Source organism: Gallus gallus, chromosome 15 (genome assembly GCF_016699485.2).
Source record: "Gallus gallus isolate bGalGal1 chromosome 15, bGalGal1.mat.broiler.GRCg7b, whole genome shotgun sequence".
NCBI classification, from domain to species: Eukaryota; Metazoa; Chordata; class Aves; order Galliformes; family Phasianidae; genus Gallus; species Gallus gallus.
In genome coordinates, this window is record NC_052546.1 from 7,959,197 (window position 1) to 7,976,764 (window position 17,568).

General features: G+C 54.0%; 4 protein-coding genes across 9 annotated transcripts; all 4 read right to left on the minus strand.

Moving 5' to 3' along the window:
* Positions 1-412: 412 nt before the first annotated feature.
* On the minus strand, positions 413-2,724 carry VPS29L (VPS29 retromer complex component like). 3 transcript variants are annotated; one of them, NM_001277505.1, is made up of 4 exons: positions 2,669-2,704; positions 2,133-2,321; positions 1,372-1,607; positions 416-831 (listed from the first exon to the last, which is right to left on the minus strand). In NM_001277505.1, exons 1-4 carry the CDS (start codon positions 2,669-2,671, stop codon positions 714-716), a joined length of 546 nt encoding a protein of 181 aa, NP_001264434.1. In that variant the 5' UTR covers positions 2,672-2,704; the 3' UTR covers positions 416-713. The 3 variants fall into 3 exon arrangements, with proteins under 3 accessions (XP_025011268.1, XP_025011267.1, NP_001264434.1); XM_025155500.3 differs by having other exon boundaries at positions 413-657; positions 2,133-2,724; XM_025155499.3 differs by having other exon boundaries at positions 413-831; positions 2,133-2,724.
* Positions 2,725-3,355: 631 nt separating this feature from the next.
* On the minus strand, positions 3,356-4,204 carry VPREB3 (pre-B lymphocyte 3). Its single transcript, XM_415223.8, has 2 exons — positions 4,082-4,204; positions 3,356-3,864 (listed from the first exon to the last, which is right to left on the minus strand). Exons 1-2 carry the CDS (start codon positions 4,128-4,130, stop codon positions 3,536-3,538), a joined length of 378 nt encoding a protein of 125 aa, XP_415223.3. The 5' UTR covers positions 4,131-4,204; the 3' UTR covers positions 3,356-3,535.
* A 1,518-nt stretch (positions 4,205-5,722) lies between these two features.
* On the minus strand, positions 5,723-9,674 carry LOC769646. 4 transcript variants are annotated; one of them, XM_001231861.7, is made up of 6 exons: positions 9,600-9,674; positions 8,437-8,781; positions 7,896-8,255; positions 6,814-6,888; positions 6,159-6,298; positions 5,723-5,945 (listed from the first exon to the last, which is right to left on the minus strand). In XM_001231861.7, the coding sequence occupies exons 1-6, from the start codon at positions 9,658-9,660 to the stop codon at positions 5,892-5,894; spliced, it is 1,035 nt and encodes a 344-aa protein (XP_001231862.5). In that variant the 5' UTR covers positions 9,661-9,674; the 3' UTR covers positions 5,723-5,891. The 4 variants fall into 4 exon arrangements, 3 of the variants coding, with proteins under 3 accessions (XP_001231862.5, XP_015130953.3, XP_040504049.2); XM_015275467.4 differs by lacking the exon at positions 6,814-6,888; XM_040648115.2 differs by lacking the exon at positions 5,723-5,945 and having other exon boundaries at positions 6,159-6,294.
* Positions 9,675-14,364: 4,690 nt separating this feature from the next.
* Positions 14,365-15,606, minus strand: CHCHD10 (coiled-coil-helix-coiled-coil-helix domain containing 10). The gene is made up of 4 exons (XM_003642222.6): positions 15,533-15,606; positions 15,276-15,456; positions 15,002-15,155; positions 14,365-14,612 (listed from the first exon to the last, which is right to left on the minus strand). The coding sequence occupies exons 1-4, from the start codon at positions 15,586-15,588 to the stop codon at positions 14,593-14,595; spliced, it is 411 nt and encodes a 136-aa protein (XP_003642270.2). The 5' UTR covers positions 15,589-15,606; the 3' UTR covers positions 14,365-14,592.
* Between the last annotated feature and the right edge of the window lie 1,962 nt (positions 15,607-17,568).

Here is a 17,568-nt window from a genome sequence, read left to right on the forward strand (position 1 = left end):
CATGAGCGAGGGCCTAGAGCTAGCAGAAGCACTTTGTCATCCTGCATTGCAAAGCATTTGCAGAAGCTGCCTCCTTCCTCAGAATAGCAGTGGCACCACCTGCTGTTCACAACATTCCCCAGCCCTGCTCCTCTCACTAAGCCCCCTGACCAGCCCCCAGGCTATTCAGCTGGCCTTACCTCATCCCACAGAACTGCACCAGCCTCCCACAGCTCCTCAACACAAGCACACCAGCCAGGAAGGGAGGCTGAAGGCAGCAGGAGGTCAGGTGCCACAGTGCTGTTAAGAGTCCATTGAGTATCTCTGATAAATCTAGAGAGGCTTCAGTGGTACACATTGGGAAGCAAAGAGCAGCCCCCTGACACTGAATTCCTGTCCTCTTAATTAACAAACAATTAACAGGATCCAGAAATGTGAAAATACTGTTTTATTCTATGCTCATTTTACAGGAGAGGTTAAATTCCAAGCTACCACTAGCTGCAGCTCCGCAAGTCAGGAACAACAGCACCTCGTTCTTAGACACAGGAAATATATATATTTAATAAGGCAATTTCTGTTAATCAGTTTCTCCTGCTCTAAGCCCTAGTTGAGAACTTCCCAAGCTCACAGTTACACACCGCTGCAGCAGCACCCCCACGTGGCCGGATTCAGCTTTAACTAGGAGAGAAAGAATGAGAGGCAGTGAGAAGTCAGCAGGCAGATTCAAACACGTGTCAGTATTTCTTGAACTCAATTCTTTCTACTTTCACATCGTCCTCAATTAGCTGGTATACATAAGTCACAACTGTGGAAGCCTGGATATCCATCAGTACAAATGAAGGAATGACGTTCCTGGAAAGAAAATATACTTTGTCAATCATCCTGATTAGCTTACACCTCTTACCAAGATGTCCTATGGAAATATATTATAAAACATTACATTGCAAAGGGCTGCAGTTATCTGAGAAGCATCACAGCTCAGAGGCACTGACTGCAGACTCAGAGCTGCAGTTGGCCAGAGCAGCCCTCAGGGCTGAATGTTCCAGCTCCTGCAAGCCTCAGATGTTGGCAGTGCCCTGAGGGCCTCTTTCCCAACAAGAGCTCTGCACACAGCTTCTGGAATACACCTCAAGGCAATGCAACTCTAAGAAGCAACAGCATAGCAGAGCGTGGGCTCAGGGTTATGATCATGACACATCAGTGCCAGACTGTGCTGGCCAACTCATAAGTTAACCAAGACCTTATGAACAGAGAGAGGTAGGCCGTGTTCTCTGGGAAAGGGAGAGATGGCCTGCATGGCACTGCATCTCACCAGTGCTCTTCAACACATGGGCTGCACTCTTAAGGACAGACATCTGTCTTAAAGACAAACACAAGGCTCATTGTACTCACGTTTGTAAACCAGTGTAGGCTCCCGTAGCTGATCCTGGGTTGATGTAGAACTTATTTTCATGCTCAAATGCTTCAAATCTGTGTGTATGTCCTGAGATAAGAATGTCTACATCCAGCTGCCTCTGTAGCAATGCCAAGCTTGCCACATCGCCCCAGGGAATGACTTGATGGCCATGAATCAACCCAATTCTGAACTGCCCAACAGTTACAACCTTCTGTTCAGGATAATTCAGACTCTGAGAAAGAGAGATACACAAGGTAGAAATCAAAGAACCTCACCAACACAATGAAGGTTTCACAGCGTAAGTCTGCCTTTTGCTACCCAAGCACAGTCTCTGTCCATCTGCAGTGACCCAGATGCTAGTACTATACCCCCAGAAGAGCAACTGAAGAGCAAAGAACTGGGATCTTGAGCCTGACCGGAACCACATGCAGAGCAGGAGCTTCAAGGCTATTCAACAGTAAGTCAGTCCCCTCTTCCTGCAGGGATCTGAGGGACTGCAGCAGCTTCACAGCAGCTATGAGAACTTAATAAGTTGAGTGCATGTATTACCACTACACACCAAGTCCTCCCTTACCACAAGGGCAATAAGAGGAGCCTAGGAAGTGGTTGTCTCTTGAGCCTTATTTGTTCCTACATCCTTCCCCCACACATTAGCGCTCAGGAATTGCAAACACCGAAGGGTTTCCCAGCTTTCAGTGGGACAACTACAGCTTGTAAGATGGAGGACTGAGGAATTCACAGCAGCCAAGAACATTACCTCAGAGTCCCCCTTAACAACGTGAACATCTCCAGCCAAAGTCCTGAGGTAGTCATAGCTCTCCTTGGTGCAGAGGTTTCCTGTACACAAAATATGCTGAATCTTCCCTGGAACCAGGAGGCTCTTGAACTTTGCAGGTAAACCACTGCATCGGTGAGGGATGTGCAGGTCTCCTAGCACTAACACCAGCTTCACACACAGCAGGAGGAAAGAGAGAGGTTTAAACTGCATCACTCAATGGTACAGAGCCAGTCAGCAGCTCCAGGGTGTTTGACAACTGTTACAGAGGCAGCGGGGATTTCTTCCAGAATTAGCTTCCAGGGAACCGCCCCCAACACGCACAAAGAGCCCGCACTGCAGCCCAGACTACTCCTACCAGGACACAGCATGGGCTCTCACCGCCCAGCTGAGGGAATTCACCACACAGTGACACCAAAGGACAGTGAGCACCACACCAAACACCACTGAAAGTCCGGTCCCGGAGCCACCGCACCAGCCCAGCAGAGTGAGGGAGCGGCCCCAAGGCCACCGCTCACCATCCTGCTCTGCCACTGAGATCCGACCAACACGGCACCTCGACACGCACTGCAGGAACGAGGAAGTAGCACGCCTCATTTTCTCCTCCCCATAGCCAATGGTAGCTCTCGATTTGCCCCACGTGATACCCCCATACAGTTCTGGCCCCGCCCCCAAAGCCAGTCCCAGTGCCTGCCCGGCTGTGCTGCGCATGCGTAGTGCGGAGGCGCGGCCGTTGCCGTCGTGGTGGGCGCGAAGTATTGTGGCGTTGCTCTCTCAGTCCTCAGGCTGTGTAAATTATCTGTGAGAATTTTGTGGAAAACGCAGTACCCTCTCCCTCCCCCCCCCCCCCCCATGTGACAACGTTCGTACAAAGCGCCCAGCAATGCCCGTGCAATTACACGCGTCCTTTTCCCTCAGAAGCAGTGGGGAACCGTGAGTGGAGTGCAGGGTCCTGCGGGGAGGAGAGGGGCGCGACAAAATGGCGGCCGGGGGGGTGGCCTGACGTGCGACAAAATGGCGGCGAGGGTAGGGGGGCCTGAGGAGTGACAAAATGGCGGCGAGGGTAGGGGGGCCTGAGGAGTGACAAAATGGCGGCGAGGGTAGGGGGGCCTGAGGAGTGACAAAATGGCGGCGAGGGTAGGGGGGCCTGAGGCGCGGCAAAATGGCGGTGTGAGGTCAGGGATGTCCAGAGACTAAACAGCGTGTTGAGGGCAAATCTTTATTACATTTATTATACTTATTACATTTATTACCATTATTAAACCATGCCAGAGCCTTGGCCTGCAGGGAGGCCTTGTCCCTTCTTTCCACGGCTGCCATTCTGTCTCCTGAGAGCAGCACGCCATTTTTGTGTGGGGTGAGCCAGCTGGGTTTGCTCCCCGCTTCTACAGCCAGTTGATGGTGAGGGGCAGTGAGCAGAAATAGCGACCGTTGTCTTCCTCCTGGGCGACTGCAATGATGAGGATGCAGGCGTTGTGGACGAGGTCTTTGGTAGCAGAGAAGCGGTCAGGAATCCTGGCGGACTTGTGCTTGTCGCGCTCCGTGTTGTAGTAGAGCAGGTACCTTAGGGCCTGCCCTGGGCGCTGCTGGTACCAGGTGATGCCGAAGTCACTGATGTTGTACTGGGGGCTGAGGACACAGGACAGACGGGCAGTCTCCCCAGGCAGCACCTGCACAGCAGCTGGCTGGGTCAGCACCGGCTGGGCCCTGCAGGCTGTGCACAGTAGGGATGTGGTTACTGATGTGGAGCTGTGTCCTGACACCTCCAGCCCCAAAACATCCCCCTACCCCCATGGGGCATCCCCATTGCCCAGACCCGCCGGTCACTCCACGCTTGGAACAAACTGCCCTTCTTGGCTGATGGTCCCCAGTGCAAAGCTCAGCCCTGCCCACCATCCCCAGTGTTGGTGCAGCTATGCTGCTGATCTTACCTGACCCTGCTGTCCCAGCCAGCAGCAGGAGCATGAAGCCCAGGACCATGGTAGGATCCAGGAGCAGAGGAAGAGAGGTCGTGTTGAGACAGACTGCAGTGCTGCACAAGCCCAGGCTGCTCTGTGTGCTGCTGGTGCTGGTGAAGCATATGTAAATGACACAAGGGGCTGGGGGACTCGAGCTCACCACATTGCTCCATTTGCTGCAACAGAGATTTAGCAGCGGGGCTTTCATCACTGGGGCAAGAGTCCAGCATCTCCACCTTCACTTCTAGTCACATCTTTGCATGTGCAGCCCACCCCAATAACAGGGTACAGAGTGGGGTCACCACTGAAACCTGATCAGCCTACCTAAGGGACATGATTTGGGAGGCTCTGCCTGCAGCACAATTGGTGCTCAGTGCAGAAGGACCACAGATCGGTAAAGCAAAAAGCTGCCAGAGTCAACAGGCATGAAGTCCCACCTGTCTGTAACACCACCACAGTGCAAACAGCATCTGCAGCCCAGCTCTCAAGATGTCTCCAAGCCTGAGAGATGATTGCAAGTTCCCAACATGACTGGCTCTGACTGTGCTCTGGTTGTGAGGGAAAATGGAGCCATGAGATCTGGGACAGAGTCCTGTCTTGTTAGGCCACCCTGTCACTGCATCTTTGGTCCCAGAGATGGACAGGTATGACACAACAAGCCAGACACTATGGTGACACGCTGCAGTGCTCTCAACAAGGGCTCACGTGCCCAACGGCTTATCTATTTTTTCCACCTTCTATATCAGCTGGTCTAACAAAAGCAATGACTTCCCTCTATGTGACCTTGACCAATTTTCTGTGACACAGTCTCCCTGGGGAGGAGTGAGAGCAAAACAAGAGTGAAAAGCGATGGCTGAGGCTCCTCAGAGCCACGGTAACATGACCATCTCACAGCATGGTGTGTCTGCAGCGCAGGAGGCAGCAGGGTACTCCAAAGTGGAATCGAGGCAGGGTTTTTCTGCATGCATCCCATGAGGAACAGAAATGCCCAGCTGGTTATGAAACACCCTGCTAAGAGCAGCAGCCTCGTCAGCATGGGCACAGAGTGCTGTGGTGCTCTGCCACAGCCAGCGCATACAGAGAAAATCGTGAGGTGGCAGAGGAAACCCAAATACCACCTTACACAAAACCAGCACAACTGTCTTGATGTGATTTCATCAACCACAGAGATCTGATCACAAAACCAAGGTCACAACAATACAGGCTTGTTTTGGAAGGCCTTCACCTCTTCTGCCTTGTGCCATGCATCAGCTGATGCAGCACCACAGCTGCCCAAGCAGCCCAGGTGTGGCAAGGACAGTGAGAATCAGTGCTTTATTCTCTTATCCAGAATTTTGCACATATTTGAGGGAACAGTGGTAAGAGCAGAGACAAAAGCACCTCTCCCTCCCTCCCTGAGCATGAAAAGCTGTCACGTAGGCATTGTTCCACCCCAAAAAGCAGCCGAGCATTTCCTCCATGGGAGGAGGATGTGGCTGTTTCTGGCAGGTGGTAACAGCCCCAGAGGGTGATGCAAAAGTTTGTCTGAGCTAGGCTAGATGCACAGCAGCCAAAAGCCAGCTCCACCAGGAGCCAAAACAGCCAGGTACAGCAGAAACTGAACATACACTCACATGGTTTGTTCTCAAGAGGATTTAATTGAACAGAAGAAACAACCACTGAAGGAGAGAGGAGTTTGCTAGAGCCTTTTGCATGTTACACAATGTAGAAGAATTATCCATGGTGCCGTGAACACAGCATGTGCAGCACAGCTCCCTATGTCCTGCCGGGCCCTTCTGCGCTGTCATCTTTGTCCCACGTCCCCTGCTGCAGGGTTCCTTCCTGGGAAAGTGAGGAGCTGTGAAAAAAAACAAAACAGCCTTGGTTACCCCACGGCAGCGGAGGAGCCCCACATCTGTTGCTGTCCTGCATGCGAGGCAGGAGCATGGCCACATCTTCCTCCCCAGGGCTCCTGGCCACCAGCTCCTGTACCACTGCAGCTGGGAATCAGCAGTGCCCGGGCTTTGCCTGGCTGCCTCTAGAGCTCTGTGATGCCTGGGGCCACACTCACACTGTACTCTGTGCTGCCAGTGCTGACGTAGATGGCTTCCCTGCTCGTGGTCTCCCTGCCTGTGGTCTCCGAAGGCTCGCAGTGGGGATGCAGTCTGTCCGCCAAGGTGTTCCGTCTCATCAGCTGGACACGACACCTGTCTGAGACAGAACAGAGAAGATATGCAGCTGTGCAGGAGCAGCCCATGCTGAAATAGCACAAGTGAGTTATACTGCAGTGTCTGCTCACAGATCCAGATCACAAAGGTTTTTTTCCTGACAGTTTTTTCCCCACTATAATGGTCTGCTTTACTCCTTCTTACAGTCCAAAGTCATTTCCTTTGGCTGAATCCTGCATCATGTTAACTGCCAAAAGACATTTTACCAGGGCTTGGAGAAGCCTTTAGCCTCCTGCCGCACTCCTCCAGGTGACAGCATGGGAGAGCAGTGACCTGATGGAGTGCCACCCAGATGAGTCACAGCTGTTCCCAGTGCACCACACCTGGCTGAGACCAGAGTGAGGTGTCAGCAGAGGGCAATGTAAATCAGACGAGGGATTGGACCAGGCCGTGCTGCTGAAGAGCCAGTGTTCTCACACAGATGCAGCTGGCCACTGCTGCTGTAAGGTGTGAGGTGTTGTCTGGGTGAAGATGTGTTCCTTGCCCAGTATTACTTACACAGCAAATACAAGCACGGAGCAATCACAGCAAACACAGCGCTCCTCAAAAACATAATCAGGGCAGATGAAGAGCCTAGAAAGGAGAAAGCAGGCTTGTACTCATGCTGTTCATATTGTAATAGCTACTGGGATGTGCAAACCTGCAAGTGGGTTTGTGGTTTCAGTGAAAACGCAACAGGCTCTGACCTCTGCAGCTCAGGAATGTGAGTGAGACATTGAAGAAAACCTGTGAAAAAAAGGCTAAAAGCAGGGAGGAAGCAGGCTGTGCCCATCCTGTCACACAGTGCTGGTGCTTTCCTCAGCATGAGGATGCAGAAAGAAGAACACAAGGAACCAGCCCAACTTTTAAGAATGTCTTCTGAAATATGAGTTACATTCCTTTTGGCTGCAAATCAACAAAGACATGGCACATCTTACAGTTCAAGACAGGGTCGTGTTTTATCCTCACATCATCTATTTCCCACGTGAGTCATGGCGAGCCCAAATTACTGTGTAAGTTTAACTAACCGTGTTAATTGGCCAGGCTGGGTTTTGTTATTACTGAGTTACACAGGATAAAAGATGCTTTGCACACTAAACTGCATGCATTAAAAACCTACGTTGCTATTAGATACAGATGAAATTGGTTCCTGGAAGGGTCACATCACCAGCGATCAACAACTTTTACAGATAACCATCTGCAGCAACAGGCACATAACCTCACAGATGAACTTCTGTGGTTTTGTAGATACTTTAAATATATCTGTGCATCTTGCACTGATGTTCTGCGACTTTGCAAAGCCTTGCCGTTGCACCATAACAGCAGCTTGCACTCTGGGCTGCCAGCCCCCTCAGCCAGTGCAGGTACAAGTGTGCTGCAGACGCAGCTCCAGCTCTTGCCTACCTGCACTCCCCAAACTCCGCAGGGTGGTAGCAAGGTGAATGAGAAGCACTCTGCACAGTAAGATGTGTCTTAGATGAGAAGACTCACACCCATCCTGTCACTAAAGCCATAGATTAGATGGAGCGACTGAAACATAAAGGCCAACAGGGACAGAAGGATTTTCACTTGCCCCACGATGTCCCTGGAAACACGCTCACCTTTCACAGTGAGGTTGGTTCCCCTCCCCCTCTGCCCACCAGAAAGCTCTCCCAGGCCTCTCTGACACTGGTACCAGCCACCATCCTTCGCTTCCAACCCAGTAATGGTGAGACGGCTCCAGTGATTTTCCAGATCTAATGAGCTCTGGAAACGACTTCCAATGCTGCCGTTCTCAATCTGGAAACCGGACTTGAGGTGCCATGCTATGAGTCGGGGCGGGCTCTGGTCTCGTTTGTGCAGCCAGAAGAGATCTGTGAAGTTGCCAGTCAGGTTAGTGGGGAAATCACAGTCCAGGGTGACTTTACTGCCTTGAGGTGCAGAGTAGCTGAGGTCCCCAGGGGCCGCCCAGGGATGCAGACCTGCAAAGAAAAGAAGTTTATGGGGGTGGCCAGGTCCCTTGTCCACTGAACTCAATCCAACAATGCTAATAATGCTTCCCAGAGGCTTAGTGAAACCACTCAAAGACCAGAGAGGACCACAGATTCTCGGGGACACAAAAGTACAGTGTTGAAAGAAAGAAAGAAAGAGAGCCAGACTCACCTCTAACAAGCAGGTGAATCGCCTTTTTAGTTGGATTGTTGATCCCTATCTTCACATAGCAAAGGTAAAGGCCAGTGTCATTCATAAGCACCGCTGAGATGTTGAGAAAGCTCACGCTCCTTCCAAAATCCAGAACGCCACTGAAGCGACCTTTACTGTCATACACACAGGACTGATTGGATCGGGTCATCCTAAACTGCAGGACCCTTCTGGACTCATTCCTGTGGCTCCAGAGGATCTCATAGAAGGGGTTGCTAGTGCCGTTGTACTTGTGGAAAGGACACTCCATCGACACAGACTCCCCTACAGTCACAAGAACCACTTGACTCTTGAGAGTCTCTGAACCTAAAACAGAAAGTAACAGCTGGAAATCTGTCCTGAGCTCCAATTCCTGCTCCTGGGCAGGGAACGGTCACACTCACTCCATTCCACGCCATAGTGATTGCTTCAGGTATTGGGCAGGTGCCCCTTGGTGGGGGCCTGACAGCTGCCCTACCACCTTCAACTCTTTGGGGGTTCACAGTGCACATGGATGCCCTGACCGAAATTCCTCGCCCTAAACCTCTCTCTAGCTCCAGACAGAGCCACGGGAAGCCTGGGAATCATCTGCATGCTCAGTGGTCCCTAAAGCCTCAGGACTCCCCAGTTACTGCAGCCTGTGCATGCCCACTCAGAAACAACAGGAAATACTGCTGAGCACAGCTTCCTACCCAGCACGACGTGTGCTGCCCAGGCGATAATGGCTCTGCAAAAGGTAAGACTTCAAGAGATGAATAAGCAATGGGGAAGCAGTAGGGAACGTTTCACCCCAGGGACTGTCACAACCTCGCAGTCTTATTTCTCTTTTTGGCTATCAGCATACTAGATCTGGTCCAACAAACGGATGCTCTCAAGCTCCAGCACATGAAGTGCCACTGGGTATTCTGTCTGTCTCTCTGTTCAGCATCCAGAAACTTCTTCAAAGTACATCAGGAGCTGTTTGTTCTTTTTTGCCTTAATTTCAGGAGGCTCTGAAGAGACCTGGCATAATGGGATCACGAGCAGTGCGAGGAAGCAATGGTTTCAAAGCACCATCCACCCAAAAAAACCCACACCAGGGAAAGGGCTGAAGTGGGACAGTCCCAGTGCTTCCCACCAGGGAGAGAGAACGGAGTAGCACTTACCCCAGGACAGGAGCAGCAGGGTAAGGAAGGTGAGCAGCACGTAGCAGAGGGTGAGCGCCATGCCCTGCCGGCAGCGGAGACAGGAGGCAGCCCCTTGTTTTTCACCTCGCAGAGGTACCGCCCGCACAGTGCGCGCGCAGAACAGTGTGAAACAGCTCCACCGATAACTGTCAGCACGAGCCGGCCTCGTCCTGCAGCATGGCTTTGTCCCACCGGGGTCACATCGCTGCTTGAGACCGTATCCAGGGGGCAGGAGGCTGCAGGCACCGCCGTGCTGGGGTCTGCTCAATGGCATGGGGTCACTCCAGGCCTCTCCGCTAAAGAGGAGCCCCGGTTTGTTCCCAGCTCCGTTCAGAAGTGGGAGAAAAGCCTGTGAGCAGGAGGCCATGGCCCCTGGGGGGCAGAGGGCAAAGCTCCTTCACAATGCTTCACCATCTGCTCCAGCTTCCCACCAAGCTGCCTCCTGCACAAGGCTGAGGCCACAGGACAGGGCACAGGACAGGGGTGCCAATGCTGGGGCAAGGGGGCAATTTCCTTTTAATAAGAAGCTTTTTAATTACAGGAATATGCTCTCTATGCTTGTTCTGCTTACTCCAGGGACTCTCCCGACACACGCTGCGCTCTACATCACCTCCCTGAGAGCAGAAATACCAAATGCTAACATGGGAACCGTCCTGGTGCCTTGGAACATGGCCCAGGGGAACCCAAACAACCCTCCTGTCACAGTCACCCACAGGCTCTCATGTGAGTGCTCACGAGACCTGTACTGTACCACCCGAAAGGGAAAAATGTGTCCTCCATAGCCTGGTATAGCAGCTGCTGCAACCTGCAGCACAGCGAGGCATCACTTAAAACGGATGTGAGCGCTCAGATGTTTGATCTGGAAACCAAAGTCACAGGAAAACAACTGGCTTTAGGCCAGCCCAGTAGTGAGAGCTGCAGCACCTCTGAGGCTACTGCTAATCAGCCTTATGCTCTGCTCTGTGGTTTCACAGTTCCTCGTGGGAAAAATGAGATAAACAGAGCAGTGAGCACAGCTCTGCCCACATGCACCCTGACGCAAACGACACGGCTGTCAGGACCTTTCTGTGTGAGGAGGGGAGATGTGGAGAAAGGCAATTTGTCCAAAGCACTGTGACACAGCACAGCTCTGCAGATCACTCCCTGTAACAGCATCAGTACTGGCTCCCACCATTCAGGTGCTCTGCAGCCAAGCTGTGGGACAGGATTTCACCTGCATATCTTGGCATCTCCATAGGAAAAGGGGATGATGCTACAGTGCCCCGTAAGCACTGCTGGAGAAACATCTATATAGCAACATCTGGAAACTCAGTGGAAGATGCAGCTGCTGCACAAGCAGTGCAGATTGTTCTGTGCAACTAGATGATCACTGTGGTCCCTTTCAACCCAGGCCATTCTATGATTCTAGTGCTTAATGAACAAAGTGAATTCTCTCTGGTTTTATCCCAAATTTGATGTTTTAGGGACTAAAGCATAGCTATCCCTATAAGGTATGGGGAAAATAAGGACCAGAACTGCTGCTGCATCATCCTGCTTTCTCCGCTGTACCCCTGTGGCTTCCTTTCTTCAGTCTGGCACTATCACAGCCCAGAGGGGCTGCAGGGCAAACAAAGGGACAGAATCATCCATGCCGTGAAAAGACTGAGATTCAGAGCAGCTGAGATCACACAGGTCAGGCAGCCCTCCCAAAAGGCTGTTAGCAAAGCCCCACGCTACTCTTCCTCTCCCAGAACCCAGCTGCAGGAGGCTCAGGAATCTGCACGGACAGTTCCCCATTGCTGTGAAACTTATGACTGAAACCAGGTCAGCATCAGCTAAATCACTGCCCCTCCCTGAGCACCCAGGAGCAAACACCAGGGGCGTTTTGTTACCTCCCCTACCTGCAGGACAGCACCCAGCACAAGCAGCCCCCGCGTCTCTGAGAAGTGCTGTGTTCATCAGAGTGATGTACACGGGGAAAACACTGGCTTTGATTCAGCTCTTAGTGCCTGGCTGTAGCCCCCTGGAGAGGGAGGGACACAGGAACTACATGCACAGCAGTGTGCAGAGGTCAGGGAGTAGGGCAGGAGAGCTCTACCAAAGCACATCAGCATCCTTTACCTATTTCTTTATTAAATATATATATGATGGACACGTTTAACCCCTGCACAATGAGTCACAGAGGAAAGCCATGCCACAGAGTTAAGTTACCTGCAGGAGGGGAGGCCAAGCAAGGGGGTGGTTACTGAGCAGCAGCCAAGATCACGAGTAGTAGAATCCCCCCAGGTTGTCCTCACTGCACCTTTCCAGCCTCGCAGCTCTGGGGAGCTTGCCAGAAGGGCTTTGCTGGTCTGTATGGAGCCACAAAAGTCACTGGGCAGTAACAGCTGCCAGCAGAGCACCTCTGCTCCCGGGTTTATGGGAGGGCTCTCCTTGCTCTAATCCTGGCCCTCAGCTCCAGAGTGCAAGCATATGCAGCAGGGGAGGAGGGAAGGAGCAGGCTGTCCTGGCCTTCCCACACTTGGCAGGCAGCCTTTGCCTGACCTGAAGCACTCACTGCTGAAGCTGCCAGACACACGTGGTCCAAAGCTTTTGCTCCCTCTGCTATTTGAGCTGGATGCCCAGTGCTGCCTGCTGACGTTGGTCAGCCCTGGCAGTTTCTCTGTTGTGACACTGGGTGAGAGTTCATGGCCAGAACATCCAGAATGACTCAGCTGAGATTTAACTCCTTCCCCTTGTGACCTGGGTAAGCTCTTGGAACAGGAATAACAAGAGACAGGGCTCATGGATTTTTCCTACTCTGACCTTAAGGTAACTAAGTTAAAGGACATAGGTGTTTCACAAAGCACAATAGTTTTACCCAAATCAGAATGCTCATCCCAGCTCCTAAGCTGAAGCATTTCCAGCACCATGCAGCAGCAGGTGTGGCCTGTAATACTGCAGCTCAGAGTGCTGCTGAAAGGCCATGGCAGGGACCTTAGCTTTGCTCGATGTGACCGGGCAGCTCCCAGCCATATCAGTGATGCCCCTGGAGCCAGGGCAATCATACAGATCTCATTCTCTGCTTACAGCCAAATGCCAGGAGGTGGTGAACCTGTAGTGCTGCATCCTGATCCTCACTGCTTACATGAAGAGGTGTCAGTTTGGGACAGAAGGTACCGAGCAGTGTGTGAGCAGTGATCGCCCCAGGGACAGACACTCTCCCTTAAAGAAGTGGTGAAGGGTAACAGGTTGCACAGGTGTTTGCAGATCATGCCAAAACACAGGGAAAGCACGCCTCCTCCCCTCTAGACAGGGATACATTCTCTTTATAGCATTAATTTGCCAAGGAAATACCTCTGGACCTTCTTCACCACATCCCTCCCTGCAGACTGTGTTGGTGTTTGGGTGATGCAGGGTGCTGATGACCCTGAGCAAAGCAGAAAACACCACATCTGAATTTGCCAGTAAGCAGCTACGTGAAAGGCAGTGCTACATCCTCATCAGAGATGTCTGCAAGTTCTCAGATGCAGCTTTCAAGAGGGCTCTCACCCAGCCGTCCTTTGCAGGCTGCACAGAAACAAGCTCATATTAGAAGTGTCTGAGGTGGCAGGGAGGAGCAGGGAACTTCTCATGACAGAGCCACCTGTCCCACTTACAAGTCTTGACTTCAGTTTTTGGTAGAGAGATTAGTTCACATTTCCTATTCTTCTGTCAGGAAGAGAAAGCACTGCAGCTACCTGCTATGAATCCTTACTGGGGAAACGCTACCCTGAGCTAGCGGGCAAGAACCAGGCACCCACCTCATCTCCACGGGAGCTGATGGTGCAGCCATGGCTCCCCTTCACACACCACCCATGGGACAGCCCTGCTCCACATCGCAGCCCCCTGCACAGCTCCATGGCTGTGCTGGCTGTAACAGGTCAACTCGGGCAGCACGCAGGAAGAAGCAGCAGCCAGAGCTGCTGTGCAGAACTCCTGAGGTTGGCTGTGTCTCAGAAGAGCACGAGGCACCACTGGGTGAGGATGGAGCAGCTCAGGACACTATCTACTCCCAAGCATCTAGGCTGTGACATTTGGAAGGATCAGTGCCTTCAAACACTGCTGCCAACTTTAAGTGCCTCCATCTGGACATCTTCACAACTCCAGGCAAGGCTCAGAACTTGCTCAACGTTCAGCAGCTGGAGGTCAGCAGTTTACAGATTGATTCTGACATGAAAACTCAGGGGTCAAGTGTTTGAAAGTGTCACACTTCCACTGCTGTGCCATAAAGAATGGGGAATGATCTACAATAAGTACCAGAAACTTCTAAAGACAGCACGCAGGCAGCAGTAATGAGCCTTGTTCTGCTGCCACGACTGTAAATAGAACACAGCCCTGAACACCACTCGATGCTAACGACCTTGAGAACATTGCATAACACACTAAGCAGTATCAGCCAAACACATCTCAGTCACACTGCCAGACGGGTCACACCTTCCTAGCTCGTCAGAACAGCTCTACAAGAAGAGGTTAGCAGTACAAAAAGAACACTCCTGAAGCACTGCAGTACATCTCCAGTTACCTTCCCAGCCTCTGCTCTGTCTGCAGCACTGCCAATCCCATCTCAGCTGTGCCATCTGCTTTCACTTTCACCAAGTCACACAGGTACAGTTCTTGCTGGGCTGCAGCTCCTGTCTGCAGGAGTTATGCAAACATGTGCCTTGCACTGCAACTGGGTAACAGGGGTAATATTTAGCTAGCTTGACTTCAGCCTTCATGTTAAATAAGGGACGTGCACAGGTAGTACTTCCAAATAAGCTTCTTTATTTCTCCACGATAAACAGAGCACTGATTTCCACAGTCTCAACCGTTCTTTTCCTTCCCTACCAGTCCAGAAGTGAAGGACCACCAGAGGGCTCCTCTCCCAGCCCGTTCCCTCAGCTCAGCGCCTGTCTGTCCGTCCTTCCTTCACTCCCGCAGGCAGCACGGCTCTACACCAGCTCTTCTCCTTCCTATAGGGGGGGCAGATTCTTCACAGGAGAGAAGAAACACCTTCAGGGAGAAAGCACAAGGTCAGCAGCAGCCATTAGTAAATGCTCTCCCACATAAGTAGATCAGCCTAAGCCCGACACACAATCACTGACATCTGCTAATAACCAACGCAGCAGGAATGGGGAAGCTGTGTGCTAACAGCAGCACGGCTCTCAGGGCAACAAGAGGAGAGCACCTGGAATTTAACCACAGCTGTGTGACCCCCGAGGCACAGCGAGGGCAATTCCCTGCCCTTCCCAGCCCCCTTCAGCACTCCAGGACACACGAAGGGCACTCACAGGGGCAGAACGACGACCAAACGTAACACACGGCGGGCTGCTCAGCAGCCTTTCCGCCCTCCCAGCCGCTATCCCGCAGCAGCCCCCCCGCTGGCGTCAGTGCGCGCTCACCGTTGCTATACTTGCACTGCTTCAGGGCCTCGTTGAAGCCCTCGCACAAGGTCAGGTCCCGCTGGTTGGTGGCGCACTCCAGGAACTGCTTCATCTCGTAGTGGCACGGCCCGTACGGGGACTGCGGCTGCACAGCGGGCTGCTGCCGGGGCTCCTGCGGGCGGGGCGCGGGGCGCTGAGCCGCGATTCCGGGCACGCGGCTTTCAGGCCGTCCCGCAGCGGCGCGGCCCCGCACAAGGGCGGCGCGAGGTCAGCCCGCCCGCCGGGCTCCTACCTGCGCGGGCACCGCCGCTCGGGGCGGTTCGGAGGAGCCGCCGAAGGCTCCGGTGAGGGCGCTGCCCACGACGTGCCCCACGGCGGAGCCCACGGCCACGCCCGCCGCCGTGCTCGCCATCTGCGCCATCAGCCCGGGCTGCGCCGGCTGCGCCGCCGGCACCGGGGCCGCCGGGGCCGCGCTGCGGAACAGAGCGGAGTCAGAGAGGCGCTGCGGACACGAACGGACGCGGGCGGCCCCTCCCGTCCCAGCCCTACCTGGCGGGTGCCGGCGGCGCCGCGGGCCGCGATACGCTCCTACGTCCCCGCGCCATCCCCACGGCGTTCTTCCCAGCGGCCCACGCGCGCCGCCTTAAGAACGGCCCTCGCGCCCACGTGACTCCCCGCGCACGCTCACTGCCCCCCACCGAAGCCGCCCTCCCCGTGCGGCGCCGGCGCCTGCCGCACCCGCCCGGCCCGCCAGGGGGCGCCGCTGCTCTCGGGCACCGCGGCGCCCCCTGGCGGACAGGGCGGGAGCTGCAGGCGCTGCCGTCGGCCCGGCCTCACCGCGGGGCCGCCCGTACTCTCGTTGCCCCCAGGACGGCACACCGCATCCCCGCCGCACAGCCACACGGCTCAACCCCGACGTGCTTCCGCTGCCCCTGTGGGAAAGGCCCCTTGAGGTGTAGCCAAGCCTGCGGTGGTAACGGGAGGGCACGCAGCAGAGGAGGAGAGATGTGTGTGATGGCGTCTACCTCCGCAGTCACTGACCACAGCTCTACCCGCTCCGTGACCGGGTTTGACTTTGCAGGAGCAGAGCGTGAAGGGGCTCGTTGGGAATGGGCAGTGGAGCCGGGCTGTGCTGCGTGAGAGGCGGTGGGCGGAGGAGAGGTGGGTAATGAAGGGCTTGGAAAGGCGAGAGGAGCGGTCTGCAAGTGGGGCAGAGAGAAAGGAGCCCGGGAGGAGTGATGTGGTCTCAGCCACTGCCCAGAACAACAATTTTCACAGCAGCCCTCTGGATACAAACCGGCAGATGAAGGAAACCTCTGAAGGTGTGGCACTGTTGGGAGGAGGGAACGCACGGAGACACCCGAAGTGAGCCCTCAAATCGCAGGCAGACGGGCTGGCAGGTGCCGGCTTTACCTTCAAACCCATCTCCTGGCCATCACGCCCTGCCTGGCAGCCCAGCTGTGCTCCCGTGTCCCTGCAGCTCCGTGGCGGCTCCCAGACCTGCTGCGTCTTCGGATGCTCCTTCGGCCCTGTGAGGGAAAGAAGTTCCCAACATTGACGTGGATCCCGAAGTCGTCCGGGGAAAAAAAATACCTCAGCTATGTTATGGCTCCAGGGCTGCGTTCGTACATTCAGCAACTTAACAAAAAGCAGCTCCTTGGGCTGGTTCACTGACCGGCAGGAATTAGAGAGCCCAGCCACTGCAGGGCTGGTAATTAGCTGCTCTGAAAGTGTTTTTGTAGAATCAAGTTTCCAGCATGAGGGGAAGAGAGAAGTGTTTGTAACGCAAGCCACCCCCGTGCTGCAGGAGCGGGGCAGACAGGGCTTGCAGGGGGAGGGACGCAGCTCCCACACTTCTGAGCAAAGGGATTTTGCCTGAAAATGACTTTTGTCCCCTCTTCTGTGCAGACAGCAGCCCAAAATCCTTCCTCCCGTAGCGTCAAGAAGACCTCTTCCCCCGGCAGTGGTGCTGTGCTCCAAGCAGAGCACAACACCTCTCATCGCGGTGAGAGCAGCAGCATTTTGCGTTCAGCATTTCCCTTTCTCCCACCGACAAACACAGAGAGGGGCAGACAGCTGTCAGACTGCCAACACGTAGCCAAAAAGCCACTGCAAGGCAGCACCGCACCTATCCGCCCCCGGCCCCGTTTCACAAGGAGGCTCTTTCATCCTGCAGCCCCCCTGTCCTTCTGGGCAGCCCCGTGGCTGCTGCTGAGGGGGAACACAGGTCCTGAAGGCCTGAGAAGAAAGGGAATGTGCTGGGGGAACGAGGGGACTGCGGGGGCGTAGGGAATGCAAGACATCCAGCCATAGGAAATCAAGGTTTGTTGGTCCCACCACACACAAAGCAGCTCGCTGAAGGCGCCTGGCCTTCAAGCTGAGGGCATCTCTGTAAGCTGCGTCTCCGGGACCCTTTGATTTGGTTAATTAGACACAAAGTTGTTCTGTGCTGTGGGAGGAAGGTATGCGCCGAGGAGCCCGGCTACCGCCGCTGTGCTAATGAGGTAATTTAGCGTGGCTGTCTGAGACGGCTCTGTGTGCACAGCCCACAGACAGCAGCACCACCACTCTGTTTGCTCCTGCTG